This window comes from Saccopteryx bilineata, chromosome 5 (assembly GCF_036850765.1).
Source record: "Saccopteryx bilineata isolate mSacBil1 chromosome 5, mSacBil1_pri_phased_curated, whole genome shotgun sequence".
Lineage (NCBI taxonomy): Eukaryota > Metazoa > Chordata > Mammalia > Chiroptera > Emballonuridae > Saccopteryx > Saccopteryx bilineata.
This window is the reverse complement of record NC_089494.1, coordinates 175,236,642-175,248,737: the sequence shown is the minus strand read 5'-3', so window position 1 is coordinate 175,248,737 and position 12,096 is coordinate 175,236,642. Positions and strand designations below refer to the sequence as shown.

At 36.2% G+C, this 12,096-nt stretch overlaps 1 protein-coding gene across 2 annotated transcripts in view; it reads right to left on the bottom strand.

The window, feature by feature from the left end:
- PPA2 (inorganic pyrophosphatase 2) overlaps window positions 1–12,096 on the bottom strand; it is a 118,971-nt gene that overhangs the window by 57,166 nt on the left and 49,709 nt on the right. For both annotated transcript variants that reach the window (XM_066279444.1, XM_066279443.1), the window contains 2 exons: window positions 8,533–8,586; window positions 6,852–6,971 (listed from right to left, as the gene is read on the bottom strand). In XM_066279444.1, coding sequence (XP_066135541.1) covers window positions 6,852–6,971; window positions 8,533–8,586 — 174 coding nt within the window. The remainder of the gene's footprint in view (window positions 1–6,851; window positions 6,972–8,532; window positions 8,587–12,096) is intronic.

The following is a 12,096-nucleotide window of genomic DNA, read 5'->3' as shown; positions in this document are numbered from 1 at the left end:
AGACTTTGACAAAAACATGAAGATGTCAACTCTTTAGTTTAATGAAAAGATTACACCCTGTTGGCTACAAAATATAAGTAGAGGCACTTTTATAAAGGAATAGGTAGTATAATGGAAATTTGTTATCCAGCTGAAATATCCCCTAGATACTGTCCTTCCCAAAAGCTTCATAATTACCTGATACTAAATGGAACTGCAGACATTCCCTAAAATTATTTACCTCAGATTTACGTTATAGGATTTGCAGAGACTGTATCATCTCAAGATTGTCATCTAGGATTTCAGATTATCTAAGCTTGGTTCCTCTAATTTTATATAAATAATTAAAGACAGGCTCTTATTTATAGCTAAACTCTAGATAAAGTCCAATACAGGGTGGAGCAAAAGTAGGTTTACAGCTGTGAGTAAGGAAAAGAGTTTATTCTTGTATTACTATTTATTAATTATTGCATTGTTTTCCATAAGAACAATTGTAAACCTACTTTTGCCTCACCCTGTATTTTCCTTCTAGTCCTAATTATGGCATATTCAGGAATAAAATGATCCACTCAAACCAACCCTCCTCAAAAAAAGCCAGTAAACCAAATCTAATATTTCATTACCCCAAATACTAATAAAATATAAGAAGAATGAACATAATTGTTAATTTTATATACTGGTTCTAGGTGAGAGACACTTTCTAAGTGATATACAAATAGTTATATACACACTCACTTATGAACAATGTACCATTAAGCCCATTTTACAGATAAGTAAACTAAAACAGTTTATCATGCCCAAGCTCACAGTTTCTGAATGGTGGCAAAGGGATCAGAACTTATACTACTAACCATTATGTCATAATGACCAAATTTTGATAACAATAGCAATTGAATGACAATTATTTTCAGATATAACCTTATTCTCTTTCATGGTCTCTTCTTTTAGATATTTTCTCTTACTCTCAAAATCCACTAAGTATATTTTCCTTTGGAGGTTGTCTTCTTTCCTACTGTTCTCCTTACTGCTTCTTGGTTTCTAATACCTATCACCAGGCATCCATTCACGTGGTAAATATTTACTGAGTGCCAAATATTTACTGGGTCAAGTGTTAGGAACAGAGATAAAGAAGACATAGTCAATACCATGAAGAATGTCATGTTAATAAATGGTAATGCTATAAAATTTATCTTAACGTGTTAGAGAAAGCAAGGTGAGATTGAGGTATAACTGGAATCAGAAAACCTAGAAGCAGAATCCAAAAATATCTGAGAAGTTCCTCCTTCCTAAAGCAAGTAGAAGTATATATTGTTACAACATCTCTTGCAAACAATTTAGGAATACCTAGTAAAGTAAAATAGGTGTATAACTCACAATTTAGCAATCTGATGCACAGGTATAGACTTAGGAGTATATACCTATATGTACTATGTATATAGAAAAATTTTAGAATGGAACTAAGAAAAGCATTAAAAAATTTAAAATAACCTATTAATAGGAATATAAATAATGTTAAAAATCATACAAAGGATGACTATGAAGCTATAAAAATAAATAAATCAGAGCTCACAGATTACTGATCAAGCCTAAAATAAATCTTACTCATTCTCATGCAGGTGTTTAAGAACATTACCTTACAATCTATAAATATTAACCAATATGCTTGTAATCACTGTGCTCTGTTTCTTAGGTCTCTTTAAAACACCAATCACCTGTACAGAGATGCCATAGGTGCTTCTTGAAAACTACTTCTTGATTAATCAGAATTCCTGTTACTAAGTCAAAGGAAGTAAGATCCCCACAGTTACTATCAGCTAATATAAGTTAGCAACACTGCCATCATCACTGAGATATGACTGAGAATTCATTCTGGGGGCTAAACACTTGGCTTTATCACCTCATTCAATATTCACAATAACCTTGTGGGGGAGGGGGAGGGTAGGTGGTCTGATAGGGTAGGGGTAGGGGTAGGTGGTAGGGTAGGTGACCAGACCGAGAAAGATTTAGTCACTGGTCCGAGATTATAAAGCTACTAAGTGGTACTAAATGATACTTGGGGTCAAGGAATCAAATTTATAATAAAGTTCAAAATAATTAACACAGTAATATTATGTTAACACTGAAGAAATCTTGAATTTAGTGATTCTAAATGCTTTAACAGTATCTAGATAGGTCTTCTAAATATTCACTTAGAAAGATTGGGGGAAAACAAAGATGATTTTTGCTGGGCCAACCTAGGCCAAACTCAAATTCTGAGGAAGATATTATTGCCACTGTGTGAGAAGTTATTAAGGTCTATCTAGACAGCTTAAAGTCTGAAACAATGATGGTGCACTGATGAATCATGAGCTAAATGGAGAGATAGCTACTTCAATAGTACTCTGCTTCCTAAATGTTCTTGCAAGCACGGTTGGCTTGGTAACTGCTCTGAACAAATTCACGCTGTTACAAGAGAAATCCTAAGAGAAGAGCAAAAAGCCACACAAATGAAACATCAAATGCATCTCACATAATGCATTCATTAATTTATTCACTCCACAAATATTTATTGATTATCTACTCTGTGCTAGGGAACAAAACAGACAGAATCCTTGCGCTTGTGAAGTCTACATTCTAGCTGGAAGAATTAACAATAAACATAAATAACTAAACCATATAGCATGTTAGAAATTGGTCGGTGTTATGGAAAAATTAGTAAAATAAAGGCTAGAAGTCAGAATGGGAATAAAAGAAACAGGGTTAAAATTGCAAAGGATGTTCAGAGCAGACATCATGAAGACCAAGACTCCTGAGCGAACATGTGAGGAGGAGGCCATGTGCATACCTGAGAAAGAGGGTCCTTGCTTGAGGACAGAGCGAACATGCAGGGCTGGAGTGTCAGAGGAATCGTGAGATGGCCACTGCAGTGGTGAGGGAGCAGGAGGAGGCGGAGAAGTCAGAGATGGGAGCGAAAATATGAATGCGACCAGGGGCTGGCTCCCATTTTAACAGGCTCCCTCGGTCATAATGTAGACAATGAAGCAAATCATCCTTTCCCATAAACAACTGGCCTAATTTCTACTTTTTATAAACATTAATCAATTTAGACATTTTTGGTAAATAACTTCTATGCAGTCGGTAGTGTATTTATGTGCTGAAAATAACCCATACACATTCACACTCTCTCTCTCTCTCTCTCTCTCTCTCTCTCTCTCTCTCCAAGATCGGTTTGGGTTTAAAAAGATAGTAAAGATCTCCGGTTAAAAAAAGCAGAGAGTTTGGTTTTGCTTGTTTATTTCTTTTGAGTATTATATTCCACATAAGTAAAATCATAGTTTTTGTCCTTTTCCATATGAGGTATTTCATTTTAAGATGTTGCAAATGGCAATATTTCATTTTTTGTGGCTAGTATGCAACTGTGTGTGTATATGCATGTATGTGTATATGTGTGTGTGTTATATATACATATGACTTTTTTATCCATTTGTCCATCAATGCACACTTAGGTACCTTCTGTATCTTGGCTACTGTAAATAACATTGCAAAGAACACTGGGGCATAGGTATCTTTTCAAATTAGTATTTTTATATTCTTGAGATAAATCCCCAAAGGAGGAATGACTGGATCATAAAGGCAGTTTTAGTCTTAACTTTTTAAGGATTCTCTATAATGTTTTCCATAGTGGCTGTACCAATTTATACTCCAACCAACAGTGTATGAAAGTTCGCTTTTCTCCACACCCTCTCCAGCATTTTTTTCTTGTCATTTTGGTAATAGCCATTCTAAACAGGGATGATACCTCCTTGTAATTACCAGATGGAAAGAGGGGTAGATGAAGTGTAAAATGAGTAAAAGAGGTCAAATATAAGATAACAGATGAAAACTAGACTTTCGGCAGTTAGCATACTATAGTGCACAGAAATACTGAATTATAATGTTGCACATCTAAAACTTTTATTATGTTGTTAACCAATGTACTTCAATAAAGAATAAAAGCACCTGTTAAAAAAGGGGGGGGGCAAAGAGAATATAGGTCTATTTCCTCTTCCCACTTCCATTCCAGCCACACTGGCTTCCTTTCTGTTTCTCAAACTAGGCCTACTTCTACCCAGGACCTTTATACTTGCAATTTCTTGCTGAATTTCCCTACCTGTCTACACTTCTTGTTTCCTCACTTCCTTTAATTCTTCACTCAAATAGCTCCTTCTCGTTGAGGCCTTCTCTCTACCTTAACTGCAACAATCCCTAGCCCCATTTCCTACTTATTTTTCTCCCACACACCACCATCTGATGTAGTATATATTTTACTAATTATTCTTTCGTTTGTCTTTGCCCAGGGTAAAAGTCTCAGGGAATTTTTGTCACTTTTAACACTAATTTACCTCCATTACTTACAGCATTGCCTGGCAAATATCAGGCACTCAGAAACTATGCACTGAATGAATGAACAGCTCTGAGAAGACTTGGTGTGGAAATGACAGGGGAAATGAGAAACTGAAGTCATAGTGGTGGAATGGGAGTGAGGAAGGACAGAGGTTGCAAAAGGAGGCTGGAGAAGCAAATGAGATTGAAGAAGCCAAAATGCCAAATGTGAGAGGCTAGATTATCCAGGGTTGAGAATGTTAAGAATGTTCTAGTTTATCCTTTTAGCAATAGGAAACCATTGAAAAGTTCTCATATAAGCAAACATTAGCAAATTTGTCTTTAAAATGTCATTTTGGCCTGACCAGGTGGTGGCGCAGTGGATAGAGCATCGGACTGGAATGCGGGGGACCCAGGTTCAGGACCCCGAGGTTGCTGGTTTGAGCGTGGGCTCATCTGGCTTGAGCAAAAAGCTCTCCAGCTTGGACCCAAGGTCGCTGGCTCGAGCAAGGGGTTGCTCGGTCTGCTGAAGGCCTGCGGTCAAGGCACATATGGGGGAGCAACTAATGAACAACTAAGGTGTCGCAACGAAAAACTAATGATTGATGCTTCTCATCTCTCTCTGTTCCCGTCTGTCTGTCCCTCTCTCTGACTCGCTCTCTGTCCCTGTAAAAAAAATAAATGTCATTTTGGATGCTGTGTAAAGCGTGAAATTTTGGTAGGCAACAGTGAATACAGGGTGCATTAAGAGACTGCTGCAGTCCAATTTTGTTGTAATTTAAATAGGAACTGCTGTACCTAACAGACTAATAAGAGCATCTTGAAACTTCAAACATATACATAAAAGTACTAACATTCATCAGGACTTTAAATAGATAAATTACAAAAGCTCAGAATTAGTAGATGAGTTAGTAGCAACTATTATGCATCTACTGCAACCACTGGTTTAGCTGTCAGTCACCCCTATGAGGCTATCAACCTCTTTAGAGAAAAGAGTGTATAATAATACATATGTAAAAGTACCAATAGTAACAATAATGTGATCACTACCCATTATGCACTATTCTAAGATGAATCTACAATAGCTCATTTAACTTCAACACAACCATGGGCGGTAGGTACTGTATCATCTCTATTTCACAAAGAAAGACAAGGTTACATTACTAGTAAGTAGCAGTCTGACTCAAAACCCATATTCTTATCACTTATTATACAGACAGTATCCCTTAAGCTTAAGAAATTTTTTCTTTACCCTTTTCCTATGTCAAACAGAATGTCTACTTAAACACCTGGGGTACAGAAAACCTGCCACCATGGCTTCAGCAGACATTCTCATTCTTAGCAGGTCATTTTTAAAGTTCCTATTTAAAATGAATGCATCCATGTGGGTGGTCTAAACTGCATCAAAGACAGTCTGAGGCTTTTGAAAACAATTTTCTTTCTCTTTTCCTGTGAATGTTTATTCTACATGGGCAGCTGCATTTCTAAGTTGGATAAAGCAAGACCCTTTTTCTCAGATATTTCCCCAAAAGCATCTTGGAACTTCATGCAAAATGTTAAAATTAATAAATATACAAAAATTAAATATCCAGATAGATGAATGGTCTAATGGCTTTTATAAACATAAAGGCAGATGCTTCTCTATGTCCATAAAATTTAGACTTTCGATTCTGCATATTCTGAATTTTACTCACTAAATAATCTGGAAATAGTTACCACTTCCCAGAAATGAGAAACATAAGAAGAAAGCAAAAAGAGGTGGCCCTAGCTGGGTAGCTTAGTTGTTTAGAGCATCATCCCAATATGCCAACGTTGCAAGTTCAATCCCCAGTCAGGGCATGAACAAGAATCAACCAATGAGTGCATACGTGAGACAACTAATCAATGCTTCTCCCTCTCTTCCCACTTTCTCTCTCTCTAAAATCAATCAATTAATCAATTAAATTAAAGAAAAAAATAAAAGAAGGGGGCAAAAAAGAAGGAAAAGCAAACAGTGTTAATGTCTAAAAGGAGAGCTGCTTTACTATTATTTAGTCCCTGCTCTCACTGCTCCCACTGAAAAAATTATAAATTCAGAAGAGTTAACAATTAAGTCACCTAACTCAATTATGAGTTCTGAAAAAAGTTAATAATTTTAAAAATTCATCTGTTAAAGTTTAAAAAATAAATCTCAGGCTACCATATATGAGTATATAAAAGCATTACTTGTCATATTCAAAAAAATGACTGCAGATAAAGCAGATAAAACATTTTTCACCAACTCTTAATAGCCAAGCCCAGAAAAAGAAATGTGTTCAGAATGCCAAGTGTGTGTTCTATATGCCTACGTCCAAGAACTAGAGTATGGACATAAATATAGTTTGAAAACAATTTATTGATACAGTAAAACTCCACATTAAAAAATTTAAAATTTACAAATCTCTCAAACTGACATGTCCTCAGAATCAATTTAAATTCAAGTAGTTCATAGGATTTACAAGGCAATTTTTTCAGAAGACAGGAAAGTTTTACCATTATAACAAAAATGTTACCTGAGGGAGGGCACCGTAATTCCATATATAACCCTTGTGAGGAAAGATATTCGCCACATAGCGTAGCTTGCCATTCTTTGCGTCTTGTTTAATGGGATTTAATGGCTCCTCCGTGGCAATCTAAGCAGATCATGGACAAAAGTGGGGAGGAGGATGAGAAATGATAAATGCTATGTCTAAATACTATTTTTAAGATCTGCTATTATCAGACTAAATAGTCATATTCCAACTTACTGATCAAAGCTACTTTAAAATAAATTAAGCCAGCTCTTATTTCTCATTTAGATTACTATATAAGAAAAAGCATTTGGAAAGGAAATACCAGATCTCATATTTAGCATTCTATTATTATGTACTCATTATTTCTAACACAAATAATAAAATGATTCAAATGGCAAGAGGATAAAGATCAACTTGCTTTTGGTACTAATCTCGGGCTTTTTACCATTAATCTTATAATAAAGTTAACTAAAAAATTTTCACCAAGTGATTTCATTTCCAGGTTACCTTTCTATCAAATATATCCAAACTTCTGTGCAAAAAGAAAATTAAAAAAAAAAATCTATCCTATAAACAAAAATAAATGAAGCCATGTTTGAATAAACCTTCTTAAATTAGGTAGAATTTCACAGATTCTTAATCCTATTCCTAAGGTAGAAAATAGCCAGAATGATGACACATTATAGTTGAAGCAAGACCAACTTTTTCCTATTAAAATATTAACAAAAAATACTTCCAGTGCCTGGTGAAATTACTGATCATTCTTTCAAACAGAAAATTTAAAAAATATACATGCGCATAATATTTAATTTAAATACTTAAAATAATACTTGCCATCACATCCAAAATTGTAGAAGGCTTCAGTAACTAAACAAACTAAATGCCATGAATTAATTCAGTCCAAACAAACTATAAGGGATCTTACCTAACTGAAGATGGAACAATAAAATTCTGAAAACCAAAAGGGAAGTTCTTGATAGGTTCATGTCTCATGGCAAAGACTTTTTTTTAAAAAGCCACCCAGGAGAGTAGCAGAGACTCTTAGCACTCATAACTCAAGGCTGGCCAGGAAAATGCTTTCATTCCCGGCACAACAAAACCTAAAGGAGGATTAAGTCCTTAGAAATTGAAATTGCCATAAGCTCCAAATAAATTTCAGTTTATCTATCAACAAAATACATCTCAGAATCTATTTAAGTAAACCTTGAATATATGTCATTTTCAAAGACAAAGGAGTCAAGGAAAATTAAATAGGTGTGCAACAAGCTACAGAGGAAAAATGGAAAAACATTCTCTTTAAAGTACCGTATTTTTTGCTCCATATGACACACCTAGGGTTTTAAGGAGGAAAATAAAAAAAGTATTCTGAATCAAATGGTGTGTTAAAATATTTAATAAAATACCATATTTTTCACTCCATAAGACACATGGGCATTTCCCCCTCCATTTTTGGGGGGAAAAAGTGAGTATTATGGAGCAAAATATACGGTATAAATTCAGCTTTGAATAACATTTTGCTTTTTTAAATTAAATTCAAAGTTTATGAGAATGTTTTCAATTACTTTCATCATAAACAAGTCTGTAACCATCCCAAATTCAAAACATTATGGCAAACAACTTGAAACAACTTTTTATATCAAAATACTCATTTCCAGTTGATAGTAACAGAATATATCCATACCTCCATTTTAGCATTTGTCCAGCGAGGTACTTCGACAATCATATTAAACAAACTCTGCAGTTAAAAAAAAAAGAGAAAATTAAAAAAATTTTTTTTCACCTATGCTTTATTTTTTCACTTGCCTCCTGTACAAGAATGCTAAATGTTTAGAGTCTGCATCCTATGTCTGCCTATGCCTAGAGAACTTGTCTAAAACACAGAATTTAAGCCATTATGGCACTTGACCACTACTGCACAATGTTAAAAGTTGCCACATTTCTGGAACTACCTTTGCAGTAAGTGACAGAACTAGAATGGAGTCAGGAAACTTGTTTCATTTTTTATTTTCAACCTAAAACAGGAGAGACGGAGTCCACTTTATAAGCTGAATGTCTCACTTTTCCAATCTGTAAAGTACATGTGACTACTGTCCTACTTACCACACAAGGCTGTTATAAAGAGCAATCATATAATTTAAATGAAAATACACAGCAAAATTATAAAGTAATTATTTTGAAAATTATAAAGCAAAATTTAAATCCAAATTATGATCATAAGGTAAAATTATGGATATCGGTATAGGAAGTTATAAATCTTACAAAGAGTTAGGCATACCTTTCTATATTGTGATCTCTGGTTCCCTAAACTTACAAAAGGACCACTACTTCTTTTTTTTTAATTTTTAATTTATTTTATTTTAGTAAGAGGAGCAGAGGCAGAGACACTCCCACATGTGCCCAGACTGGGATCCACCTGGCAAGCCCACTGAGGGGGATGCTCTGCCGGTCTGGGGCAGAGGCCATGGAGCCATCTTCAGCCACCTGGGGCCAACTCTCTCAAACAAATTGAGCTATGGCTGCAGGAGGGGAGAGAGAGAAAGAGAAAAGGAGGAGGGGGAGGAGTAGGGAAGCAGATGGTTGCTTCTCCTGTGGGTCCTGACCAGGAATCAAACCCAGAACAACAACCACATGCTGGGTCAACGTTCTACCACTGGGCAAACCAGCCAGAGCCAGGACCATTGCTTCTTAATATCATTCCTGAACTTTGCAGAGTGCTTAAAACAAAAGGGATTCTGGGTCAATGGTGAGTGAAAATAATTTCCTATAGTAATTAGGAATGTTAAGTGTATAATTTTCCACAGTTTTGGACTTACAAAGAGAAAGTCTTTTATAGAACACTATAAATGTAATTTGAGATCTTTATTGATTTTATAGAGAGAGCAGAGAGAGGGAAGAGAAGCAAGAAGTATCAACTTAATAGTTGCTTCACTTTGGTTGTTCATTGATTGCTGTTGAATGACACTTGACTAGGCAAGCCCAGGGTTTCAAAACAGCAACCTCAGTGTCCTAGGCTCTATCCACTGCACCACCACAGGCCAGGAGAGAGAGAAAGTCTTAGGTTAAAACTGATTTGCTTGCCCCCTTTTTATTCTTATTAATATAGTACTTATTTTTCTCCCTTCTGTCAAACTCTGAGCCAAGCACTTTCCCTAGGCTGCCTGGGGAGGTATAGGAAAGAAACATACAGGGCAGAGAAGTCATGGGGAGAAAGGATGGAGGGGGAGACTGCTCCTTCACACAGTGAAGAGGATGTGAAAGGCCACTGCATGCTATTTTGATATCAGTAACTAATAACTTACCATGGCAAAGCAATGGTTTAGAACAGTGCTATCCCAAGTAAGGTCATAGACCAGGGCTAATCTGCAAGCTGACTGCTATTGCTTCATTTAGAAACATTTATAGCAACTTGACGGAGTAATTTTTATGTCTGCTGAACCTAGTAATATCAACTGGGAATATGAATTACACTTTTCTAATAATTCACTTTGATTGTATTTTTTTAAATTATCAGTTCACAACAGAAATAAACCAAAAAAATCTAGTAGTCCACCAGAGATCATTTGAGAAGTAGTGATTAAATATACCTATTTTCAATCATGCCACACATGAAAATCACCTTGAAATTAAACTAATTACAAAGAAAAAAAGGATTCCTAGAGCCCCACCTCCCATATATTTTAATTCAATTTCTTTTTGTGGGGGTAGTGTAGAGGGGGAGCCAGGGTACTGTTCATTTTTTAAAGCTCTACAAGCAATTTGAATATGCAGCCAGAGTTGAAAACCTCTGGTTTAAAGCAATAGTAAAACATATCTGGGGCTTTCTTAGTGAAACGTGAATACTATTAATTCCAAAAAAAGTCATTTACAGAATTAAATATAGGTATAAACTGAGCCACAAAAAGTACTGATTCTTTTCTAAAATTTTCTAGAAAACATCAAAGTTTATAGTGACAAAACCACATACTCTTAATGAGCTAAAGAACAAAGCTGAGAATGAATTCTCAACAACTGCTCCTGAGGAGCATGTCTCGTACCTATCCTAGCAACCTTGTACACAATCCTGCTGTCATGTTTCATTTCCTATGCTCTTTCATGAGGTACCCCAGCACCTGTTTAAATATGTCTGAAGTAGCTGTTCAAAATAAATGGCAGATGTTCACATAATTTATTCATCCCTGAAAGCCTGGCTCTAAGAGAACAAATGCATACAGATGCATACTCAGAGGTGACAGAGGAGACCAAGAAGCTAGTGACAATCATTTTACACAATGACACCTGCCAAAACCACTCAGCCACTTGAATTAGGCCAAAAGAATGATAGATAAGGTCTGAATTTTTAGCATGCAAACCACACTCACCGTCATTTTTTGTTGATCACTAAGAATGTATTACTGGCCTTCTTTTCTTCTCCTCAGCTAAAATGAGCATGACTTGTGATTTTTTAAAGCTCATGTTACTTGGGTTATCCTACCATTAGTGGTAATTATAAAGCAATAATGGTCTGCTGAAATTTATCAGACAATCGCAAAGATACAAGAGGGTGCATGCAATTCAGAAAACTGAGTTTGAATCAGGAACATTTACTTCTCCTTCAATTCTTTTCTCTCTCTCTATTTTTGCCTCCTATTTTTATTGTAGAAATCAGAAAGAAAAACTAATAAGATATGAAAAAGCAGTCAAGAAGGGTAAAGATGGCAGTGGAGTAGGCGGACGCACAGATGTCCAGCTCTCACCACCAAACTGGAATACATATCAATTTAGGAAAAATCAGCATGAAAAACCAGCTCTGGACTACAAGAACAGCTCTCAAAAATCAAGGAGTAAAGAAGAATCCACAACAAATCTGGTAGGGAGTGCCTGAATCTCCCCTGCTTACAGGAATGGAGGGGGGGGGGGGTGAGGCTGAGAGCCCAGAGGGGATTTCACTCCAGAGAAAAGAGCAGAAAATACTGCTCACAGCCACTTGCCTGGCGACCAGGGAGCGAGGTGTGTTGAAAAGAACAGCTTATTTCCCAAGTGGAAAGGAAAGAGAGAGGGACAGACCGTGAGGGGCTAAGGAATGCAGGAGACAATCTAAAAAAAGCTGACTCATCCGTGCTGGAGGCGGCCACAGCTGGTGGAGACATTGATCCTTCCCCACAAAACAGTATTGAATTGCTTCCGGATAAGAAATCTCCAGACATCTCTCCAGCTTCAATCAGCACAACAAGACACAGCTGAAAACAAGGAGTGGGGAGGAGGAGCA